This window comes from Pongo abelii, chromosome 5 (assembly GCF_028885655.2).
Source record: "Pongo abelii isolate AG06213 chromosome 5, NHGRI_mPonAbe1-v2.0_pri, whole genome shotgun sequence".
NCBI lineage: Eukaryota > Metazoa > Chordata > Mammalia > Primates > Hominidae > Pongo > Pongo abelii.
In genome coordinates, this window is record NC_071990.2 from 78,473,407 (window position 1) to 78,500,350 (window position 26,944).

Genomic DNA, 26,944 nt, shown 5'->3' on the forward strand with positions numbered 1-26,944 from the left:
ATTTCTTGGTTTAGACAATACATATTTATTATAGAATAATAGGAAAATAAAGAGGTTGAGATATAATTCTGGATGCTTCAGAAAGTAGGAAACACATTAGTGGCATTACTGCATCAGCCATCAACATTTATGCGTGATACCATCTGTCCCTGGGTCTCTGTGTCTCTTTATCCTACTGTCTAGCTTGCTTACAGTGCTGGCCTGTTACAGAGGTTGATGGTGCAGTGTAATAGTTATGTTTCCTTAATTCAGAGTAGTAATTAGTAATTTTTTAAATCTGGCAAGTGGTTGAACACTTTTTATGGATCCCCTATGGACTATCAAAGTTTCTATGCCTTAAGAGAAATTGAGATATGATACATTTGGGTGTGCAATGGGTTGATAAACAGCACAAGTCACTACATTTTTTTTTGATGGAGTTTTACACTGTTGCCCAGGCTGGAGTGAAGTGGAAAGAGCTCGGCTCACTGCAACCTCCACCTCCTGGGTTCAAGCGATTCTCCTGTCTCGGCCTCCCAAGTAGCTGGGATTACAGGTGCGTGCCACCATGCCCAGCTAATTTTTGTATTTTTAGTAGAGATGGGGTTTCACCATGTTGGCCAGGCTGGTCTCAAACTTCTGACCCCAGGTGATCCATCTGCCTGGCCTCCCAAAGTCACTACATATATTCTTATGTATATTTTTAATCTGACTTTGAACAAGTTAACTTACTCTCTTTAAAATGTGGGTTCCTAGTATTTAGTTTGAGATTAAACTTTCTCATAGTCTCATGGTTAGGATTAAATGATACAGTATATGTAAGCAGTAAGTACTGTACATAATGCAAAGTAAATGCTTAATAAATTGTCTTATATTGATATTATTATATTCTCATTTCTTGCTGTTTTATCCTGTAAGTTCTTTATGTTTTACTTTATAAGCATCAAATATGTTAGACATTCAAGTTAAAAAAAAAAAGATCTACTTTTTGGACTCTACCCCTTTGACTTTGGACTCTACCCCTTTCAAGTGACTTTAATGTTCCTGATTCTCAGTTTCTTCACATTAAGAAAAGAAAGGGAATGTTATTATCATTGTTATTGGGATACTTGATGTAGTATCCAACTCTTTTGCCTAAATTCTTAGTTCACATTGTTCCAATAGACATAATTAGTTGGTTTAAGTTTATTTCCTTCATTAGTAGGGCTATACAAATAGATATAGAAAAAGAATCGTTCTTCATTCTAACATGCACCCATAGACAGTCCTTCCATATAACCAATCGCTATCACTTGTTCACTTGTTCAGTGATAATTATGTACCTCTGATCTCAACTTTTTTTGTTAAATTTTATTTTACAGAATTCAGTTGTGAGCTTGTGGCACTCATCTTTTTTCATTATTCTCTTATAATTTGATGTATCTGATATTAGCAATGTGTATACATCTTTAAACAAATGTCAGTGACTCAAGGATAAAAATGATTTTTATAAAATCAGAAGGCATATGGTTTCTACAGCCCCCCACATTCTTTTGACCTCACAAAATATTATGTTCTTCTTATTATTTATTTTTGACATCTATTCAAATGTCATCCACTCCCCAATGATAAGGAAGTGAAATTCTGTTTTTTAAGCAGTTGCCTTTGAGAAGTTGGTCATAAATAGGCACAATTCGCTCTACATACTGACAGATGGCTGTTATTAAAGGTTGTTAGGGAGGGCCCCAGAGCTTTCCAGATTCTCAAAAGAATCACATTAGTGCGAACAAGTCATTTCCCAAATCACAAAGTCTAACAGAAATCACTGCCTGCCCCATCTCCAAGCCCACAGGAGACATTTTTTTAGGAAATACAAGGACCTTTATGAAGGTGCCCACCGTCCCTTCTTGTGGCTTTTGGATTCTTCTGGATATTAATTATCTTTAGCTTAAATCCGGATAAGTGCTTAGCAGGTAGCAAATGTTTTAAATATCTATAATTTTGATTCTTGTTTTCAACAGGTTATAGGAATTTAAATAGATACAACATATATATGTCTCTATTGCATTTTACTTATTTGGGACTCACTGTTACAGCTTAGAGAGTTTATTTGAATCATCTTGATCTTCTACTCATAGTATCTGTCTCTCCGGCTATTGCATAATCTAAAATTTGATTTTTAAGCTTTTGTTCAAATTAATTATTTAGAAAACATTATAGTAGGGTTAAGTGCTGTGGTATGCTGTTAGAGGAGTGTCTTCAGTTACAATCTGTACTCTGTGCATGCAGTTTATTCATCCATCCTGAAACTCATGTGGGAGGAAGAGCATCATATATTGGCCACTGGCTGGGAATATAAATTCCCTACTATTGAACAGTACCTCAACCTTATAAGAGGAGGTCTACCAGTTGGAACTATAAGTACTGAGTGATCAAACAACACTCACTTCTGCTTTTAGTTTTCACTTGATCCCAGTTTTTTTGTTTATACTATGGCTACTTGATGGAGTATTGTTGTGCATACCTAAATTTATATAGCACCTCTTTCAAATGAGTAGTTCTGGATATACACTTACTTGGTGTTCTACAATCAGGCAGACACAGTTTATGGCAGGGCTAAATAACATATGTAAATTTGTATTTTCTATAGAGAGTAATGTTTATTTGACAAGAAAGATGTGACTTTGTTCTACACCCAGGGTCCCTCCTTTGTGATTTTCTAATTACAGCAGGCTACAGACTCCATATAATATACTGATCAACTCCAAGCACATTGAATCTTACTGATCATGATATCTAAAGGACAGAGCTTCTTATTTCCCAACTTAGACCAGCTGGAGATCTTTATATACTACTCTGGCCCCTTCTCAAAGTGTACAGCCTTATGATTTACTTGAAATATGCTTCCAAGTGGTAAACCAAATGGTAATATGTTGTCTCCAGAATTCACAAAGGCCTGTCAAGCATTGTATCATTTTCTTAGTGATAATAAATACATACTATAGCAACTTGTTTTTCACTTTAGAGGGAGTATTCCTACGTGCATTAGACCCACAAACTTCTGAAGAATCCAGGGCTCTACCTAATAAGTGTCAGGGGCAGTGTTGATCCTTCCAGAAAATAACTACTTCTGGAACAACAGCACTGTGTAATTGGAAACACTACCTAATTAACTTTACAATAATTCACGGCTCTTCTCCAAGTTCCTCCTATCTTCTGCACAGTTAATATAGGAAAATTAATTGGGAAAGTGATAAGAATTTCTACCCATTTCATTCATATTTCAAGACTAGTGGCACTAAGCTTTGTGAATCCTCTAGATAAACATATAAGTCAAAATACCTTTGGGAATGCTACATTTACAGGAATAATTCCCTAAACCACTGGGCAACCAAGGTAGCTGCTAATTCTATTGTGGTTAAAAGAACCTACATAGGCCGGGCGCAGTGGCTCACACCTGTAATCCCAGCACTTTGGGAGGCCGAGGCGGGCGGATCACGAGGTTAGGAGATCAAGACCATCCTGGCTAACACGGTGAAACCCCGTCTCTACTAAAAATACAAAAAATTAGCTGGGTGTGGTGGCGGGCGCCTGTAGTCCCAGCTACATTGGGAGGCTGAGGCAGGAGAATGGCATGAACCCAGGAGGCAGAACTTGCAGTGAGTGGAGATCCCGCCACTGCACTCCAGCCTGGGTGACAGAGGGAGACTCCATCTAAAAAAAAAAAAAAAAAAAAAAAAAAAGAACGTACATAGTTAGGTAACTCTGAAACAGCTGTGGGATGAGCCAGCACTCTGACACCTCAGCTGCTATCTGTAGCAACAAAATGCATGCCCTGTACCTACTTCTTTTCCTTGGTGATGCATTTCTAAATCAAGGGCTCAAATGAGTACTTTTGATTCGCAGAACTCACATCCAAAGTGCTAACTGCAGAGTAATCTGGGAAGAATTACTTCTAGTTCTCCAGCTTCTGAAATACAGGAAGATGTGAAAGAAAAAGATTATCCTGTGTGTTGAGTGTGTCCTCCCGTGGTTTGGACCACAGTAGCCTCACATATAATATTGTTGTCAGTCTTGGTTTCCATGTCAGCCTTTCAAAAAAATTCCACTGTGTTTACAAAAGGGCAAATGTCAATTAAAATGTGAGGAAGAATAGAGATTATTTTAATAATATTCATATAATTTTGAACCACATTAATGGTTATATTGTCTTTGTATGAACTTCAGTCATGTCGGGGAGAAACAGTTTATAGATATACTATGGAATAGCTGTTTATGATGAAATTCTCTTCTCATCAATGTTCTCCAATAGGATTTAACTCTAGAAAAATATATTTTATTTATAGTATTTAACTTTTCAAGGTTCAGTGAACTAAATTCATGTTATATAGCTGTGAATGCTTTTGTATTGTCATCCTAAATTATAACATTTCACTTATTGAGCACTTACTAGGTGCCTATCACTATGGTAAGCATTTTCACAATCTAACTTATAGACATTTTTCTTCAACTCTATAATCCAGGGGTCCCTAGCCACCAGGCCACGGACCAGTACTGGTCCATGGCCTGTTAGAAACCAGGCCACACAGCAGGAAGTGAGCAGCAGGGGAGCTAGCATTACCTCCTGAGCTTCCCCTCCTGTCAGATCAGTTGTGGCATTAGATTCTCATAGGAGTGCAAACCCTATTGTGAACTGTGCATGCAAGGGATCTAGGTTGCACACTCCTTATGAGAATCTTATGAGTGATGATCTGACATGGAACAGTTTCATCTCAAAATGATCCACCCTGCCCCCCTCCCATGGAAAAATTGTCTTCCACAAAACTGGTCCCTGGTGCCAAAAAGGATGATAGATGACCTATCTATCATCTATCTGGCTAATCTATCTAAAAGGTAAGAACTTAAGTATCTTGATTTATCATCTCGTTTATTCATTCTGTATATAGCCTATTATCTAAACTATTATCTTTTGCTATTTCAACTAAAACTTCCATTTTAGCACCCTGTTTCATGTTTCAAAATATTAACTGCTATAGAAAATCCTAGAGCCTAGAATATTATAATTTGTGTATTTTGTGATTGTGCTTGAGACTGACCCAGAATTACATTGATACTTTTTATACTCCTCACAGCATTTAGCTCAGTAGTAAGGTCTTAGAAAATACATTTTGATTTGACTTGATGGAATATAGAAACCTACTCATTTTTATCTTTAGTTTCAGGTGCAGCATTATGCCTCTCAGAGTCTGGTAACCCTGGGTAGTTGCAGCTTGTTGAGAAAATCTATTATATCTCTGCTTCTATCAGAAGTAAATGGCTTTGCCGATGATCTGGGAGCCATCAATCAGGTACACATAACTTGAAACTGTAGCTCTCATTTATAGTTAATGTAACTATATGTTTTTCTTTTCTTTTCCCTTCTTTCCTCTCTTCTTTCCAGGCTGATGTTTTAGTTATTACCTTATGTCTAATATATGTGAGTAATATTACTGCCTACCAAAATTACAGAAAGATACTTTCAGAAAACAGTTTTGAAAATAAAACCACTTTATAATCCTTACTTGCATATATGTGCCAAAGATGCCATTGGTGACAGCAAAAGAGTGCTTAGATGAACGGCTTTAAATCCCTCCAGGCAGGCAGCATGTTTCTAAAGCAAAATGAGAGAAAAGTGAACTGGAGAGGATTCTAAATGGAGAGTAGTCCTTAACCAGTATTTTTCATTCCTTATTGCTCATGAAAATGATCTGGCTAACTTTTAAATATCGTGTTGCCAAGTCATATGCCAATCCTATTACATAAGGGTCTCTGAATTTGGAATTCTGGTATTGGTATTGTTAGAGCACTTCAGGTGATTTCAGTATGCAACCAAGCTTGAAGACCACTGCTCCAAGCCCTTTTATCTGTAGAAAGTCTTCTATATCACTGGTGACACAGGTGTAGAAGGAACATAAGTCATTCCCATATTTTAATGTTGACACTGGTTTATTACATGTATTCCATTTGATAGCTCACTTAATATTCTTATCATTTCTATAGTCAAAGTCACAATTAAAGGAAATTAGAGATAGGTAGAAATGTCTTGGTAAAGAGAAAGAACTGTAATAAAATATTGTATATGTATATAATTTAAATGGCTTTTAACAAAGTACTGACATCTAATGACATAGTCTAAAAATATTATACAATCTAATGAATTTGATGTTTGACATGGTGTATCTAGTCAGCAAATTTTCAATTGACTACAAAGTGACAAACTCTCTTAAGAGCTCTGTTAGATTTTTTTAAAAAACTCGTTTTCACTGTTGTCAAGGAGAAAAAAGTAAGCTATATTTACTAATTGAAAAGGAGCAAAGTGTTAAAATGTATGATGTTTTCATAGGAGTTCCAAGATCAAGGAACAGACCTTGGTAGGTTGCAAGTCCCTGAACATAATTTACGGAAAAGGAAGTACTTGAAAAATGCATTTGAATTGAATAAGCAGAGGATAACTGAATGTAGAGGCATTAGGATATTATTTAACAAGAGATGCCGAAGATTCTAGGTGAAGTCTTAGAGTTTAACAATAGGAAGCAATGTGGAAAGTGAGTTTAATTGAATTCGATTGTTTGGAGGATATCAGTAAGTGCAGAAAAAATGATGTCTATGTTCTCGTTTAATTTTCGCAATAGCTCCATGAAGCAGTTATAATTTTCACAAACTTTATGGATAAGAATACAAAATATTAGAGTGGTGAAATAGCTTGACCAAGACGCAGAAAGAGCATATCCTAAAGCTATAATTCAAACCCAGATGTTCTGACAGTTAAGATACTTTAAAATAATAAGAAGAAAAATAGCAATAACACAATAACAATAACTAGTGTTTGGCAGGTTTATGTCGTTGAATTCTGTTTGCTTGTATTTTGCTAAGGAGTTTTGCATTGGCCAAGGGGCAGTATTTAATAATTGGTGCCAGGAAAACTGGATATCCATATGCAAAAGAACAAAACTGTATTTCATTTTTTATCATATACAAAAATCAAATTAAACTGGATTAAAGTCTTAAATGTAAGATCTGAAACTTTGCAACTACTAGAAGAAAACACTGGGAAGTGCTGTAGGACATTGGTCTGGACAAAGATTTTTTTGGGTAAGACCTTAAAAAGACAAGCAATAAAAGCAAAAATAGACAAATGAGAATATATCAAGGCAAAATGCTTCTGCACAGCAAAGGAAACAATTAGCAAAGTGAAGAGACAACCCACAAAATGGAAGAAAATATTTGCAAACTAGCTATCTGACAAAGGATTAATTACCAGAATATATAAAGCACTCAAACAACTCAATACCAAGAAAACAAACAGTCTGAATTAAAAATGGGCAAAATACCTGATAGACATTTCTCAAAAAAAGACATACAAATGGCTAACAGGCATATGAAAAAAAAAAAAAAGCTCAACAGTACTAATCATCAGGGAAATGCAAATCAAAACCACAATGAGATAGAATCTCACTCCAACTAGAATTAAAAAGACAAATAGTAACAGATGTTAGTGAGGATTTGGAGAAAGGCAAATGCTCATAGACTGTTGGTAGGAATGTAAAGTAGTATAACCAATATGGAAAACCGTGTGGACGTTCCTCAAAAATCTAAAAATAGAACTACCATATGATCCAAGAATCCCACTGCTGGCTATGTATCCAAAAGAAAGGAGAGATACCGGCACTCACATGCTCACAGTAGCCAAGATATGAAATCAACCTAACTGTCCATCACTAAATGAATGAATAAAGAGAATTTGGTATATGTGTGTGTGTGTATATATATATATATATATATATATATATATATATATATATATATATTTGGTATATGTGTGTGTATATATATATATTATATATACACCAAATAATAATATTCCTCTCTCTATATATATAATGGAATATTATTAAACCATAAAAAGAATGAAATCTCATCATTTGTAGAGCATGGATAGAACTGTAGTGATTATGTTAAGTGAAACAGGCCAGGCATAGAAAAACAAATAGTGTATGTTGTCACTCATATGTGGTGGGAACTAAAGACATGGATCATATTGAGGCAGACAGTAGAATGATGGTTACCAGAGGCAGGGAAGGGAAGAGAAGTTTGTTAATGAGTACAAAAATACAGTTAGATAGAAGGAATAAGTTCTAGTATTCAATAGTACAGTTAGTGAATTTTAGATATAGTTAATTATAACTAAATTGTAGAAATTATAACTTTTTTTATATTTCAAAACAGCTAGAAGTGAAGAATTGTAATGTTTCCAACATAAAGAAAAGATAAATGTTTGCGGTGATAGATATCCCAATAACCCTGATTTGATCATTACACATTGTATACGTATATGAAAATATCCCATTTATCCCCAGTATATGTACAACTCTGACTTATCAATTAAAAATGCATCAAAATATCCATTTAAATTCTGTGCATTCTACTGTGTGTAAACTGTACCTCAGCTAAAATATAGTTTTTGAAATCCTAACAAATTTTTCAACCTAAAGTCAATATAATTTTTCTCAGTGCTTTTATACTCAGTGTTTTAGCTCACTTTAAAGACTTTATTTCTCTGTCGATATAATGAATGCTAAGATCTTACCAAGAGCTGTCTGAAGAATAGTTTTATTTTTAATGATATAAACTTTTCTAAGTAGTCACTAATTCAAATAATGATGGTATATATATATATATATATATATGTATATCATATTGTACTCTATATAAGTCTGGTTGAATTTCTAAGGTATTTGATGGCAGAGGATAGATCTGTTTAATAAAGATTAATGGAGGATTCAATAATAATTATTATCATAAATATTTACTGAGAAGCCTTATGTGTCAAACATTATTCCAAACATTTCATAGTCCTCCAAATATTTTGCATATATTTTTGTTTGAAATAGCGATTAATTTTAATTTGTTATGTCATTTAATTCTCCTAACTACACTAGTAATTCGTATTATTCCCATTTTACAAAAGAGGGCAATTAGGATTAGAGAATTTAAATAGCCTGCCCACAGTCATAGGAAGTACAGCACCAGTTTGTCCAACCCACAAAGTCTGACTCTATAATCTAGGAGATAAAGTATGGAATAATTTCTGTTATTGACTAACCATGTCAGTTATTTGTATTTCACTAACACCATTTTATATTTGTCTCATGCAACTGGTATGTGTGTTGTCTCACCTACTTTTTAGCAGGGTAAGTAAAGTAGATATTTGTGTCAAGTTTAACACATTTTTTATGTGTATTCTGTGACCATTGAATCAGATTTTTGAAAGGTGGTTTTGTGAACTCTTATCCTAGTATCCTTTCTCTAGCTGTGTTCATTTGAATGGGTCTTGTTGAAATTATTTATGCAGTGTTGAGGATAAAAGTTTCCTAATATCTTATCAAACATGTATTTTGCATTTCCCCCTTTATTGTCTTTTCTTTATCAATAGGTTAACATTAAGAAAATGTATCTGCCTTTTTTTTTTTAGTGACAGCATTTTCTTACCGTGATTATTGTATATTCACCATCTTATGACATAATCACCATGGTTTTCTATTTATTTTAATAATAAGTTTGAAAAAGTGGCTTCTTTATGTTATCATAGACTGGTGACCTATTAGATTTTCTTTTTTTTTTTTTGCTTGAAGTATTTTTTATTTATTTATTTATTTTTAATTTTATTATTATTATACTTTAAGTTTTAGAGTACATGTGCACGGCGTGCAGGTTTGTTACATATGTATACATGTGCCATGCTGGTATGCTGCACCCATTAACTTGTCATTTAGCATTAGGTATATCTCCTAATGCTATCCCTCCCCCCACCCACCCCACAACACCGCATGTTCTCACTCATAGGTGGGAACTGAACAATGAGAACACGTGGACACAGGAAGGGGAACATCAGACACCGGGGACTGTTGTATTTGATTTTCTAAGGGCCTACATTGTTTAGTTATTCAAAAATGAGAACAAAAGTCAAGCTATTGTCTTTAATTATTAGGCTTTATGCCACTAGGACCTTGTGTTGGAAAGTTTTATGAGAAGCTGTTTTTCTGAAAGACTTTCTTCCTCTTTTCAAATAGAATCCAAGTTGCTAATATCTAGGAAGAGCAGTCAGCCAACAGCTAGAGTATCTGTGGGCAGAATATCTCTCTAAAAAGCAATATCCATGGTTTTAGTAAGTTTTTAAAATTTTTATATGAATTTTATTAATAGCTTATATGTTTCTTTAGACATCTAGATAGTATGTGATTTTCACAGGATCAGCTTTCTGATCAGCTATTACTAGAAGTTTTTGCTACTGAAAGCTCTCATCAATATATGTTATCTCTTAATATTTTACGAAGTAATGTGTTTTGTTTATTCTAGAAAAGTGACATTGAAAAAGAGGTATACGTGTTGATTTTACATATGTGGATTTTTTTGTATTTATTTTATTTGATTTTACTTTAAATTCTGGGATACATGTGCTGAACATACAGGTTTGTTACATAGGTATACATGCGCCATGGTGGTTTGCTGCACCTATCAACCCGTCATCTAGGTTTTAAGCCCCGCATGCATTAGGTATTTGTCTAATGCTCTCCCTCCCCTTTCCCCTGACCCCCCAACAGGCCCAGGTGTATGATGTTTCCCTCCCTGGGTCCATGTGTTCTCTCATTGTTCAACTCCCACTTATGAGTGGGAACATGTGGTGTTTGGTTTTCTGTTCCTGTGTTGGTTTGCTGAGGATGATGGTTTCCAGATTCATCCATGTCCCTGCAAAGGTCATGAATTCATTTTTTATGGCTGCATAGTATTCCATGGTGTATATGTGCCACATTTTCTTTAGTCTATCATTGATGGGCATTTGGGTGGATGTTTTAAAGAATACCAACTTAGCTACAACCTGGGCCCCATTAAAACAACTAAACCAAAAAAATAAGTACCAGCAGCTGTTTTATCTTCCTTCTTCTAACTTGCTTTCAAGTTCCTGGGGCCTCAATATGCAAAAAGAGTTATTTATGGAACATTTATTTCTTTCTATGGAAAAAGAAAATGTTTTTATGAAGATATTTTGTCGTTGACATGGTAAATAAGTTTAAGGTATTTCTGTTAAAAATTTTCAAAATTTATAATAAATCAAAGATTAGTATAGTTTTCTCTGTTTTTGACTGGTTTCTAGTTCATTTCATATTATATATTTATGAATTATATGTAATATAAAATACTTTTATATTATATATTTATAAATTATATGTATTATGAAATACTTTCATAATATAAATTTATAATATTTTATAATATAATTATGAGGCAGCACTCCTTTCGTGGGGGCACTAGCTGTGGGGGGTCTGTTCCTGCAGACCCCTGATTCGGCAACAGATGAATGAAGTACACTGACACACAGATATTCTGCTTTGGCAGTCCAGCTGAGGGTCCAAGCCACTTACAGTCTCCAAGCTGAGTTCTGTAAACAGTTGCCACTGGGCCCCGATCAGATAGTGAGGCTCACATTTATTCAGTAAGACTGATTAACAAAAGTTGTGAGTAAACACCACTAGAGGGTAAAGATTAAAGTCCAGGTTCCAAGGCCTGAAGCAAACAGCATTTGCCGGTAATAAACTTCTGCTGACCCCTTTCCCCTGCTCTCCCAAATAGGAAGCAGTAAAGTACCCAGTAGGACAAAGGTTAGTCTTAAGCCCATATAAGTAAACAGGTTAGTAAGATACACTTCCCACATTCCTTTGTACTTGCACCCTAATCTTTCTGGCTCCTACAGAAACCCTGGCTGCCTTCAGCCAAGCAATCTGAAGCTATGCAAACTTTCAGACCTTCTAAGAGAGTTTTTGACTATTACTATAATTATCTTTTATATTTTTCCCACCAGCCTGATCAAACCCTGACATAATTATAATTTTATATTATAATTTTATAATATACTTTTTATATTATATATAAAATGAACTAGGAATCAATCAGAAACAAGAGAAAAATGGGCTTAAGGATATGAAAAGGTAGTTTAATGGAAGAGAAAAGGCCGGGCATGGTGGCTCATGCCTGTAATCCCAGCACTTTGGGAGGCTGAAGTGGGCGGATCACCTGAAGTCGGGAGTTCGAGACCAGCCTCACCAACATGGAGAAACCCCATCTCTACTAAAAATACAAAATTAGCCAGGCGTGATGGTGCATGCCTGTAATCCCAGCTACTTGGGAGGCTGAGGCAGGAGAATCACTTGAACCCAGGTGGAGGAGGTTGTGGTGAGCCGAGACTGCGCCATTGCACTCCAGCCTGGGCAACAAGAGTGAAACTCCGTATGAAAACAAAACAAAACAAAACACACACACACACACACACACACACACACACACACACACAAAAGAAAAGCAAAAAGCTCCCAAAAAGAAAAAAAGGAAAAAGTGGGGAGAAACCTAAAAGGTGATTTAACATGAATGATACTCAATCTCATGGTACCAAGTAAATGCAAATGACAAAAACAATAAAATGTTTCATACTGATTATATTGACACAATATCTTTTTAAAAATTACCTTGAAAACACTATCAGATACTATGATTATGTGGGGAAATAGAATTTATCTATTACCTGGGAAAATTAAAGATGCATATCCTGTAAAATATAGCAAATTCACTGTACTAAGGAGATCTGTACAAGGATGTTCATTTCAGCATGTTTATAAGAGCTTAAATTTGGATATAACATAAATTTCTATTTTAAAATATGGCTTGATGTGGTATATCTAAAATGACTATTTGATAATGGTTAAAATGAATAAATTATTTCTGTATTAACATTCATAGATTTTGAAAAAAATAATGTTGATCTAAAAGGAAGGATGAAGTATCTGAGAAGGAGAGATACCCAAATATACCATTTTTTACAAATTGTAAATGAAAAATAATTTTTACAAAATATAAATAGAAAACAAGTTATAAATACAAAACACATGACACTTTCACTGAGTGTATACTTTTAAAAATTTATTTAAAAAATACAGAATCCGTAATGTTTTTAATTTATGTATTGCATGTCCTCAAGATGCATGTTTTTTGCATTGTAAATACTTTTATATAGGAAAGAAAACATCTCTTTAGGTGTCAGACATATATTGATTTAAAATGAATCCTTAATTTTTAAGTGATTTTTCACAGAAATGTTTTTCTCCGAGATGCAGTTCATACCTCTATCTAATCAGCATGTTTCTGGGTACAGTAGCCAAGCTATTAAAAATGAATAATGCTGTTGGAATATTGATAAGCATGGGTGAAATCTGAATTTAGAGTATTACATGCATACTTATATTAAATACTTCAGAGACCTAATGTTTACAAAGTAGATTAAAATTCTACATTAAAATAGATTTTAAAATTTGGAAGAAAGCATGTTAGCAGGAGAAATCTCAAAAGTTCTGCAGCCTACATCAGGAAGCATTTTTACTTTTCTCTGTTTCCCTTGTAAAGTAAAATAAAAGCTAAGCAATTCGTTAATAAAAATAGAACATACAAATTAAATATTCTGAATCTGGAATGAGTTTATACATTTACTTCTCTAAAACAAACAAATTTTCTATATCAAGGCAAAATATAGCAACAAAATAAGCATTTTTAATAAGATAAAGAAAAGTAATCATAGCTCTGAGCATGAAACAGCTGACCTATTTCAGTTGAGAGAGGAACCATATTCTTTTCTGAAATTATACATGTCTTGATCATATCTAAGATCTACAAAGCCTGGCTCAGTCAGCAATCAATCCATCAGAGAGAACAGAATTATAATTTGCATCAAACTGTGCTCAAGTAGACAAAATAGAGATTAGGGACCCTGGGCATGAACTTTTTTTATTTAATTTTGTTTCGTTTAACAAGAACTTAAGAGAAATTCTGGATAATGAGCCCTGTTTTATCAGATTTGTGCAGTTTTCTTCATTACTGGTGTTTGTAATTCAAATAACTATGAGGTATAAATGAAACAAGGCTGAACATTCCCCCAAAATACCCTGTTGGCCTAAAAATTTCCACATCACTGGATGCCTTTTTGAAACTGCTACTTATTAAGAAAAACTTCCATTCCTGAGCCCAGCTGGCAACAAAGATAAAAGTTAGGGCATTTGCCACTTATAGGCTAGAACATTTTAAGAGACTCTCCAAGGATAAACTAAATCAAATGATAAAGTGCATGAACTTTAGAATCAGATGTCTAGTTAAATTGTAGTGTGACCTTTGAAGTAGTCTTATCAACGAATCAAACCTAAAGGTTCTAGAATGAATTGCTAACTTGCAGGTAAAACAAATAGAAGAACACGTTAAATTAACCAGGAGGATGCAATCAGTAAAACCTAGTTTGTGCAGGAAAAACAACTCATTTTCCTCAACAAATAGATAGTTTATAATGAAAAGAAGGAGACAGACCCAGACAAAGAATGTGCCTGTATTTTAAATGAGACCAAAGAGACTTTATTAACTTATAGTCATGTATCAGGAGTGGATTAACTGTGGTCCATGAGCCAAATCTGGCTTGCCACTTGCTTTTGTAAATAAAGTTTTACTGGAACACAAATACTTGAAACAGTGAAGCATATAACAATCTCCAAAGCATTCAATATTTACTATCTTGATCTTTACATAAAATATTTGCCAATTCCTGGTATATATAAATCTTATTTGTATCCAGATTTAAACAAACCAAAAAATAGAATACATAATTGGATAATTGGGGAAAATCTGCACAAGTGTGTATTATGATTTTAAGGAATTGTTAATTTTTAAACCTTCAATAATATTATTTTAGTGATTTTTTTAAAATGTGCTTATTATCTTTTATAACTACATATTTAAATGATTAAATGAAAATTAAAATAATACTTAATCGTTTTAGGCCTCAATTTATCTCTTCTTAAAATATTGACAACAGTGCCACCTATCTCATACAGTTTTTTGGGGTCTCATGAGGTAATCCATATTTGCATTTAGCAAACTTGTCGTCATAAGTGCACCATTGCTGTTAGCTGATATTATTATTACTATTCAACAACATATAAAGCTTAAAATATAAAACCCCGCTGACATTAATACACATTTATAAAAATGAATGTTGTTAGAACCATCTTCAGGAGCAAGTTTTCAGGTATTATGTTTGACAATGGATGTTTTTTAAACCATCTGCTGTGGAAGACAGGTCTGGGTAACCAGAAATATTTTTTTTTTTTACTGTAGGTATGTAAACTTATGATGTTCATCATCCTCTCAACATAAATATTGGACAAATATTTAAGAAATATTTTGGAGAGGTACCAAATTAGTCTCATTGTATTTTCTGAATTTCATTGTGTGACCATGGCACTGAGCATCTGAAGGGGACTGAAAGATGTGTTATGGGAGGCCAGAAAATAAAGGTTGCCTGATTTATAATTTTGCCTTTGCATAATGAATAAAGCTTTAAACTCTGTAAACTCAAATCTAAAATGTGACTTACGGTACCAGATGAGATATAATAAAGCCACTACAATCTATCATTCTCACTGATTAAAACTAAAATAATTCAAAAATAAATATAAAAGTCAACTACCTGGCTGGGCGCGGTGGCTCACTCCTGTAATCCCAGCACTTTGGGAGGGCGAGGCGAGTGGATCACCTGAGGTCAGGAGTTTGAGACCAGCCTGGCCAACATAGTGAAACCCCGTCTCTACTAAAAATACAAAAAAATTAGCTGGGTGTGGTGGTGGTGCCTTTAATCTCAGCTACTCAGGAGGGTGAGGCGGGAGAATCACTTGAACCCAGGAGGCAGAGGTTGCCGTGAGCTGAGATCGTGCCATTGCACTCCAACCGGGGCGACAAGAGCGAAACTCTATCTCAAAAAAAAAAAAAGTCAACTACCTGAGAACCATGAAATATAAAAAAGTAGCATGTGAATTGTTAAAGAAGTCAAAATGAAGGGAAAAAAACCTACGGAATACGTTTCTCATTTTTTCCTTTTTTTCAATGTCCAAGCTTTGATTTAAGAGCAGCCCCAGTCAAGGAACTCTGTTGTACTTGACAGTAGCAAAATCTTTAACAGAAACAACTTTTGAGCAAGAGGACTGGTAATGGGGACATTATGAGCTGGAGAGTATGGAAGGAATCCTCGGGACTTTTGTTTTTCTTTTTGTATTTGTTTTTTTATCTAGTCCCTGCAATGGGTTTTGTAATGGTTATATAATTACGTACAAGTAGCATGAATGGTGAAAACTCAGAAAAACTCAGTTTCTCTGGCAAGAAAAAGTAGGTAAAGAGACTTCTGGGAACAGAAGGAGGTGGTGGTGAATTAAGGTGAATCTTCCTACACAGAATTGAGTATATCCTTCTCCAGCCCTTTGCTATCTCTGGACAACTCTCTGGAGTAGAGAGAGTTGGAGAAGGGCATCCTTAATTCTATGTAGGAAGGATATAATTTCCAGACTCACCCCTGACCTGTGTGAGACAGACTCCAAACAACATAGCAGAGGCTTTGATAACAGAATTATGATGTAAACCACTGTATATAACTCAGGCAAACTCCCAAGTGGTACATATAATGGAATAAACCCAAACTTCAGAGTAAAGACATTGAAAACTGACAGTGAAACTACCACTAACAGAAGGTAGGGCAGAATTTGTACTCTGAACCTAATTATTTTGGTTGTCGGTGTGCCACCTGCTTCTGTAAATAAAGTTTTATTGGAATACAGCTTTTCCGTAGCTGCTTTTATACTACAAAAAAGAAAATCAATATTCTATAAAAACAAAACAACTTAGTAGTCAGTGTGTCACAATATAATGCTTAGTATTTCTAGGATACAATCTAAAACTACTCAATATACACAATTACAAAGAATCAGAAAAATGTTGACCCAGTTCTCAAGGCAAGTGACAATCATCAGAGGTAATCCCTGAGGTAACCCAGATATTAAAATGACCAAGGACCTTAACGCAAGTATTATAACTATGCTCCTTGAGGTAAACATCAGTAATCCTGAAATGAATGAAATGGTAGAAATTCTAACCAGAGAATTAGGAAATATATATGTGTCGTGTGTGTATTTTGTGTGTTTGTACATGTATACATACATACATGCATACATGTGTGCATAATTTTAACATATACATGTTTTAAAAAGTAAACGTTAGAACTGAAAAATATACTATCTGAAATAAAATATTCCCTGGGTGGGCCCAAGAGCAGAATAGAGATAACAAAGAAGTCAGTGTACATGAAGACAGGTCAGTTGAAATGATCTAATCTTAAGAAAAAAATTCTACTGCAGAAAATTGAACAAAGTCTCAGGAATCTGTGAAACAATACCAAAAGGTATAGCATATATAGTATTGTGGTCCCTAAAGGAAAAGGGAAAGAAATTTGTGACAAAAGTATATTTGAAAATAATGGTCAAAGGCTTTACAAATTTGGAGAAAACGATAAATGTATTAATTTTCTGTAAGCCATGAACATAATAAACTCAAAGGAAACCTCACCCAAACACATCATCATAAACTTCTTGAAGACTAAAGATAATTGTTTCTCCTTTTATATTTAATTTTTAAAATTTTTAATGATCTTTTAAATTGTATTTTATTTTAGATTCATGGGGTACATGTGCATGTTTGTCACATGGGTATATTGCATATTGATGGTGATTGGGCTTGTAGTGTACCCATTACCAAAAAAATGAACATTGTAATTACCCATCTATTTCTTTTTATAGATGCCAGAGGAAAATGGCATATTACATTCAGGGGAACAACATTTCAAGTGACTTCACTTTTCACATCAGAACCCATGGTGGCTTCAAGATTGTGGAACAACATCAAGTAGCTAAAAGCAATAAACTGTCAACCTAGAATTCTACATCTAGTAAAAATATCCTTCAGAATAATAAACTGTGCTTCACATGTAGGAAAATTAACATAATTCATTGTCAGTAGAACCTGTGAAAGAAATGCTAAAAGCAGTGCTTAAGACTACAAGGAGTTGTGATATAACAGAGAAACTTGTAATTTCAGGAATAAAGGCAGAGCAAAAGTAATGCTTAAGGGGGTAAATATAATAGACCATGTTGCTTTTGTTACATTCTTTAAAAACGTATATGCTGATGAAGCAAAGCTTAAACATTACTTGGTGTATATGGATGCAATGTATATGATAACTAAAATATAAAGTTATTAGGATATCAGGAACTTTCAGTTATATGGCTTCTAACTGAAGTGGAAAATGTTAACTCTAAATATACTGAGAAAGGTTACAAGTGTGTGCATATATATATATTGTTTTTTTTTTTTTGAGATGGAGTTTTGCGCTTGTCGCTCAGGCTGGAGTGCAATGGTGTGATCTCAGCTCATGGCACCCTCTGCCTCCAGGGTTCAAGCGATTCTTCTGACTCAGCCTCCAGAGTAGCTAGGAATACAAGAGTGTGCCACTACTCCTGGCTAATTTTTCTGTATTTTTAGTAGAGATGGAGTTTCACCATGTTGGCAAGGCTTGTCTCAAACTCCTGACCTTGGGTGATCCACCCACCTGGGCCTCCCAAAGTGCAGGGATTACAGGTGTGAGCCACCACACCCAACCCTATAAATGTATATTTTATCCTCTAGAACAAAATAATAAATATAAAGACCTTTAACAAAAAATAATTAAAGTGGAAGCTAATAAGCATTTAAATAATTTAAAATAATGTAGTTCTATACTTTGCAAACATTAATCCGAAGAAAGTTAGATTGACTGTGTTAATATTAGCAAAAATATATTTCTAAACAAAGAACATCAGCAGGGTAAAGAGAGATATTACATAATGACAAAAGTGTCCATTCACCAAGAAAATATAATGATAAATGTGTGTGAGCCTACCAAATGCTTGAAACTTCCAAAACATGTGAAGCAAAAATTGATAACACTGTAGGGAAGACTGGATAAATATGTTATACTTGAAGGTTTCATTACTCCTCTCTCAGTAATAATAAAATCAGGCATAAAATTGACAATATCATAGAAAACCATAACAAAGCCATCAACTAGTTTGACTTGTGTCATTTCTAGAACACTTCACCCAATAACAGCCAAATTCATAGTCTTTTCAAGGGGGATTGAGATACCATTCTAGACCACGAAACAAGCTTTAACAAGATTTAAAGAATCATACATGCGATGTTCTCCAAACGTAATATAATTTTGCTAGTAATTAATAAGAGGAGGACATGTAGAAAACCCTTCAACAATTTGGAAATAAACAGTACATTTCTAAATAACCTATGGATCAAACATAAAGTCCCAAGAGAAACTAGAAAAAAATTGAAGTAAGTGAAAGTATGACATGATAATTTATGAGATGCACTTTGTAAGGCACTAATAATTTGAGAAATATATGGATTTATGCTTGTCATTGAAGGGAGGTTTTAAATTAATAATATAAGAAACTAGAATAGCAAGGAAAAATCGAGCCCAGACCACATAAAAGGAAGAAAATAATAAACATAAGAGCATAAATGAATGATGCTGAAAAGATGAAAACAGTAGAAACTGCTGGTGTTATCCTTTTAATATCTGTAATGATGTCCACTTCCATTACAGCCATTGGTAATTTGTATCTTTTCTTTCTTCCTGCAAATTATAAGCATTCTTTCCCCAAAGTACAAGCATTTGAGGGAAGAAAGAAAAGGTACAACTTGCCAATGCCTATAATGGAAGTGGACATCATTACAGGTGTTAAGAGGATAATAAGGGACTACTATAAACATCTGTAGTCCATAAATACAACAAAAATGGACCAATTATTTGGAAGATATAAGCTACCAAAACTCCTTCAGGAAGAAATAGGTAACCTTGATAGTCTTACCCAATTAAAGAAATTGATTTCAAAGTTTAAAATATCCCAACAAAGAAAACTCTAGACTTCGAGGGTTTCACTATCAAATTCTACCAAAATTTAAGAAAGAAATATTACCATTTATATATAATCTGTTCCAAAAATTGGAAGACAGAGCACTTGACAACTCATTTTATGAGGCCAGGATTACTATTATTAAAAAAAAAAAAAAAAAAAAACAGGTGAAGACTGATGTCTCAAAATGTAGAGTACAGTGAAATGTTGGTTTTAATCAAGAAGCATTCTCTAAATTATGCTATGCCTTAGTTCCCTGGGAAACCCTGGGAAAGACTTAGTTTAGAGAAGCAGCTCATGGAATACTTTAGAGCCAGGCAAATTATATAAAATTTCATATAATTTTAATTGCATTTATTATTGAATATTTTTGACACTTCATCAGAAAAGCCAGAAAGGATGCTGAATCAATCAATCTAAGACTCAAAGACTCCTAAACTAAAGGAGCAGTTTGGCAGAAAATCCCAGTGATTTTGGCAAAATATTCTCTATTAAAATATTAAATATTTAGTATTTTAAATTACTCTTTCACTGTTTTAATTCAAAGCCATAGGCCATTTGAGAAAAACCGACCAAGGGGAAAGATGTCAAAATGTAGGCAGACATATTAAAAAAAAAAAAAACTATTACAGAACAAGTTGTTCAAAACAACCATCTGAACCTCTGGCTAGTTCATGCTAGAGGGTATAATCAGTATATCACAGATAAAGACCAGGATGATTATCACTAAAAGCCATAAATCATGATATACTTGTGTTGTAATGGCCTCTACTTTCTAATTTCAGAAGACATTTCTGAAGATGCTGTGAAAATGCAACTCAAAATATGAAAATAAGCTATATGTCCTTATTTAAAAAGGATGGGCTGACATTTAAAAATAATCATTTATTTACTCAAGGTATGATCATGACATGATCATAGACATTAAGACAGACATGTAATAGAGTGGGTAAAATGTGAGGACAGAGAACAGAGTGCTAGTTGGAATCCCTGAGTTCCAATTCTAGCTCTGTTGCTAATGAGTTTAATGGGTTTGAAAAATCCACTTCTCTGAGCCTAATTCTATAATCAAGTATGGTGGTTAAGTATAAGTATTTTTATCCCTAAGGAGTTAAATCAAAGACTTTACAGGGCAATCAATCCAACATGAAGTTTATGAGTAGTCTTCAAACAGATTACATCATAATGACTTTTCTGGAGAGTGTCTCAAGGATCATGTAGAGCAGATGCTGACATAGGCCTAATGTCCCTACTGATGCTTATTATAATGACTCATGAATCTGTTTGCATTTGTCTTTCTCTGGTCACAATCACCATACACAGTTTTATGCCTCATGGTATTAATAATTCTTTAAGAATAGAGTTCCTGGTCACAAAGCCGGTCCTAAAACGTAGATTTGGAATTTCTGATTACTTTTATTGCTGTAAACAAAATCTCTCCATCTACATTGGAGGGTCATAGTAAAACTTCTTTCCAAGCCTTAAGAACATAACAGAAGGCTTCCATCAATATATGAATACATTGTGGTTAATTTCAACAATCTTCTGAAGATCTAGAGCAATCTCTCAGTGAACTGCAAATATCCTTCTCAGCTCTTGAAATTTCTGCATATCAATTCAAAAGTTTTTATTGCAAATTGAAATCTTTTTTGTTAAAGAATGAGGATAATACAAAACATTAAATGAATATTCGGAAATTGGTAATTTTATAAGTGTTTTTTATTCTAAAATTTAAATTATGCAGGGAATATATCAGAGTATATTTAATGTTGTATTTATAACAGTGACTGGCCATACCTGAATCCATCCTGTAATCCTTGTCACATGTTGAGGAAAGCAGTTAAAGGCAATGATTATATTAATAATATTGGAAAAGGAAAAGAGTCCAATATCTTCACATCCCTTTCCTCCCAGAAAAATGATGAAGTAGAGATGGCTATAGGAACTAGGACTCGTTAACCTGTAAGGGAAAAGACAATCTCTATAAATTTTAAGCTAGTTGTGAACTACATTCTCAGCTTGTGTGAGGGGTGTAGGTTAATGACTTCAAATTTTCGGAGACATTTTTTCACTTTCTCCCATTCACTAGGAACCAATGAAACCTAGCAAGAATTCACACTACCTTGCCCTGTGAGTCTTTTTCCCCCTAGCTTGCCTACTGGTGGTGCCTTTTGATGTCTTCAGCTTTATGTGGGTGCCTCAGCTTTAAAATTTCACATTGTACAGCTAACAGCTTTTGTCTTCTACTTTGTGTTGAGGTGGTCAGGTAAAACCCAAGATGCTGGGCAGGAGGAATTGGCAAATTCTCCTAATGGGTTACCTTCAGTACTATCTGATAGATTATCTTTTTGTATTAAGTCTTTCTTATTGTTTCCAACTTCCAAAGATAATCCTTATTTTTCAGAGAGTTCTCTTTCAATAATTTTATATCTATGTGTCTACATGTGTCTGTGAGGGGGAGTGTGTTTATTACTTTCAAATACTCTCTAGCAAGAGGGTTAATTTGGTCACCTTATTCACTGTATGACTGGATCTCTATGCAATTTTATATCTTAATTTTCTACATTCAGTTATTTAATATATTTGGAAAGTGTATTAATCCATGGAGTGAGGTGGGACACTAAGTGGGAAAACATTCAGCTTATCAGTTATTTGTTTAGTAACACTAACTTTTTCTTTTTGTTTGGGATATTTCTTTTATTATGTACTTCATTTTCACATATATTGTGTTTGTTTATTGATCTGCCTGCCAGTTTGTACACTGCTGTGGCACTAATTTAGTTAGTCTACTTTTATGTATTTTAATACCTAATTATTTTAACTGCTTTTTATTAGATGTTCTTCCTGTTTATATATCTAAGTGGCCTTGAGAATAATTTTTTCAAGTTCAAAGGTAAAACTGTGTAGATTTTCATTCAGATATTTGTTGAGTGCACTGAATCCTTAAAACAGCAGTCTTGTTTTTTTTTTTTTTCTTTTAAGCTGAGGAAACATTTTTAAAATTATGTCTTTGAAAAGACCAGTCATTGTGGGGTTTATAGAGCTCCAATTATTTATATTTATGATCTTTTCTCATTATTTTCATTTCTTTGTTCTTTTCTATTACATATTAAGTGAATTTCTCAAAATTTTTCATCATTTACTCAATTTTCTGTAATAATTCTTGAGTTTATCTTCAATATGAATTTCAATTTTCTTTTTTCTTTTTTTGAGACGGAGTCTCGCTCTGTCACCCAGGCTGGAGTGCAGTGGTGCAATCTTGGCTCACTGCAAGCTCCGCCTCCTGGGTTCACGCCATTCTCCTGCCTGAATTTCAATTTTCTTATTGGAATTTTAATTCTTTTTTAATTCTGTCCTCAGTTCATCACATTCCATTTTGATTTCACTCCTTATATATGCTTTTTTTGTCATTCAATGTGTTTATCTTATTGGATTTCAGCTTTTTATAATGGACATGTATCATTTCATGCCACTGAACATGTCAAATTATCTTCTCTGGTTATTCTCATTTCTTTAGTAAGTTATTTTCAGAGTTTTGCTCTGCTTTATTGAATTTAGGGCATTATTCCTTGTATCATTTACTGTTTCTCATAGGATCTGTATTGTTGTTTGTTTACTTGGCTTTTTCCTTTTACTTATATCTAATGAGAAAATCATCATTGGAACTTAATAAAATTTATCTAAAGAAGTCCATGTGGATTTTCCGTGTCCCTGGTCATTGTGTACTAAGGCACCAGTAAAACCCATCTTCACTCCTCTGCTGCAGAGCAGGTTGTGGCACTTGTGTTCAGTGCTTTTTACTTGACCTTGACATGGAATGATGTACCATTAGCTATAGTACTTTTTGATTAATTTATGGGATACAGAGAAACTGGAGTCTAAGCATTGACAGTTCAAGAGCCTTTGTTACATCTTACAGTATACAGAGCATTAGTGCCCCTCAATCCCCCACCCTGTTGTTTGGTGAGTCTAGGAGAAATTTTTTAGGCCATGCATTACATTTCTCAATGCAGCTCAATCGGCCTCTCACTTAGAGTTTATTTTTCCTTCATAGATTCTTTCATTGAGAAACTGAAAGATTTTGTGTTGGGGAAATAATATTTAACAACAATGACTGTCATCTTAAAGGGTTCTGTGCTTTTACTAGGAGTTGAAAGGAGTGAGGGAATATTATTTTTTTTTGGCGAGTTAATGAAAAATGGAAAATGAGTTTAAATAAAAGATTCAGTGGTACTTTCTCTCAATGTTCTGAAATGGTGTGTATGGAGCCAGTATATACAGAACAAATAGTTGTGGAAGATCCAGGTGTACGGTCACGGTCAAAATAATTCTGTGCCTTAGATTATAATTAATTCAAGAGAAATGTTGAGTAAATACAGGAAATAACGCCAATTATTTCCTCTGTATTTGTCTGTGCTAGCAGTAAAATGTCAATTAAGTATGATTAATTCTTCCTTTTTTCCATAAGCATGAGAATGTATTGCTGCAGTTTTAATGGCTGCCATGATGAGGTCTATCAGTCACTGAAAAGAAGTCAGCAGAATCATTTCAGTGTCGTCAGAAAATATCAAATGCATTTCAATAACATACCTTTACTGATTGTTTTTATTTTGTTTCCTGTGGCAAGTAAAATATATTTGTTCAGAATAATTTTCTGATGCAATCGAAACCTAATGCCTTCTATGAAGACTTCTCTAATCAGCATGGAAAGGAGCAGCCATTTCTTTCCTACTCCGATCTTTGTATTATAGACATTAACACATTTTAATGGAACCAATTATAATCCAGTGTTATTTACATGTCTGTTTTTTGTATGTACTGAGGTTAGTGAAAATTTCTTATTTTTCTATTTATATTACTCACCTATGAAAGAATGTGTTGATTGAATGAGGATTTTCACTTTAAATAAAATGTAGTAATCTGTAATCAATAACTTTCACTGACCCTGAAACTCACATTACTTGTTTTCCAAGCTGTAATTCACTCAGAATTAGAAAGGAAAAGAGGAAAGGAAAGAACATTGGAATATGTATCTCCTCTTCACTTTATGTATCTTTATGCAGGAATCCTTTGAGTTCTTAAAAAGAATGATTTCGGGTACAAACTAATTTGAGGCTATGTTTTTCTGAGAGTATATGAGATATGCATGGCACATATTTGGTACTTTAGAAGTACTTATTGAAGAATAGAAAGCAACTATAAGGTATAATGATAAAGAGAGGGTTCTGGATGGCCTACTGGTGTCCTGGGATTAAAAGAAAGAAACAGGAAAATTGAAGCTGCGTTTGAGTGTGAAAGTTGGGAGTTTCAGGTTTTAGAACTGGAACACTTCTAGTTGTTAGTGTAGAGTAGGTATGAAGTTCATTGCAATTGACCACGCCAGCCATTTCTTCACTGGAAAGCCTTAGAAAGTTCTTCCACAGGGCAAGGGAATCATTTCTGATGATGGCAGCATGGGAAGCAGAAGGAAAGAGGGCCTGGGAGACAGTTCCCTGACATTTTGATCAGTGCCCACAAGAGTGACAGGCACATTATGTCTTAATAAGTAAATAAAAACTAAAGAATGAAAGTTATTTGATTGAAAACTAGAGAAAAAAGAGCAGTATGAGGATGTATCATTAGAGTCCCTGTTGAGGGCCATGAGCTGGACTCTGCCAGGACCTCGGGGAAAGTGCACTTGGTGGTTGTGATGCAGCACATCTAGGTCTTCCCACCTAGATTGCCAACCTCTAAACTCCTCTCTCAAGGAAACTCTGAAGTTGTCACACCAAGTGCAGAGCCAGGTCAAGGAGACAAAAGGTAGTCTCAACTCTAATTATGATTTTAGTACTAACTAGAATGCTCTCATACTTGTGTTCTCATTTATTAACCAATTTATTTTGAATATGAACTGTAGCTTCTTTCAAAACTATGTTGTTGTATATTATTATCAATATTGTGATATTTATTGAGTTCTTACTATGGGGGAAGTGTGATGCTGAATGTCCTGGGGTAAGCCACAGGGATACTTAGAGTTTAATTGGGAAGAGAAATGCAGCTGCACTGTCCAAACCAAAGTAGGTCATCAATAATTATTTTGAATGAACACACATATAATTGCTGGGGGTTTTTTTAATGGCATCATTAGCATTAGGGAAACACAAATGAAATAAACAAAAATAAAAATCAGGAAAGAGTTATTTCTGTGAAAAATAATAATAAACCATTTATATATTAACCTAAAAATAACTGTTGAAGAAACAGCTATGAATATTATTTAATATATTCAGATTTATAAATAGAGAAAAATGTTAATGTTTTAATGTAGAGAACAAGTCAAAAACATTTAAGATAAAAGAAGTTTGTGTGGTGGCTGGGCATTCCCTGACAACCTCACAGAAAATAAAGGATTTAAGCCTCATAGGAGTGAGAGTCGGACTGAAAGAAAGCATTTCAGGTCAGCTGAAAGTAGTGATGGCACAATAAGGTGCCTGCGTGTGTGAGGGGGTGAACTGACAGGAGCATAACTGCATTTCTGTTCGCTCTGAGCAAAAGCGCATTTCATCTTTTTGCTAACACTTTCCTTGGAGATAACAATTTTAACTATAAGTTATGGTTCATGGCATTTTATATAAGCATTAGTTTCTTTTTGGTATATTTTCCTGATGGTGCTTAGATACTCAAAGAATGCAAATAAGGGAAAATGAGAATTCCAAATAATTTTTTTGAAGAAAAACCTCTTCTTTCCAGTCTGGGTGATTATAGAGCTGTAGTGCATACTGTAAAGTAGAACAGATATTTAATGGTGCCTGGAATGCCAAAGTAGCAACTTAGTGTGATTCTCTGTAATGGTAATGGAAAACTTTTTTGATTCAGTTAGTTGATGTCAATATGTCACTTTTTGGTGGAATTGCTACTTTATACAATATTATGTTAACATTTGAGGCAGCATTATCCAGAAATATTTATCCCATGTGGCATATTGGTTTTAAACCCATACTGAAGAGCACATCTAATATTAAAGTATAAAAGCAGTGGCAGAACGCGGTACAAATTAATAGCAATTTTATGTCTTTTATGTTAAACATGTTCAA

General features: G+C 34.2%; 1 protein-coding gene across 4 annotated transcripts in view; it reads left to right on the forward strand.

Annotated features, from left to right (window-relative positions):
- Positions 1–26,944, forward strand: part of MEI4 (meiotic double-stranded break formation protein 4) — a 252,077-nt gene that overhangs the window by 153,317 nt on the left and 71,816 nt on the right. For 2 of the 4 annotated variants that reach the window (XM_002817080.6, XM_054557775.2), the window contains exon 4: positions 5,175–5,306. In XM_002817080.6, coding sequence (XP_002817126.3) covers positions 5,175–5,306 — 132 coding nt within the window. Of the gene's footprint in view, positions 1–5,174; positions 5,307–17,702; positions 18,239–26,944 lie in introns of those variants that run through there. The other 2 variants (XM_054557778.2, XM_054557777.2) reach the window with 2 other exon arrangements.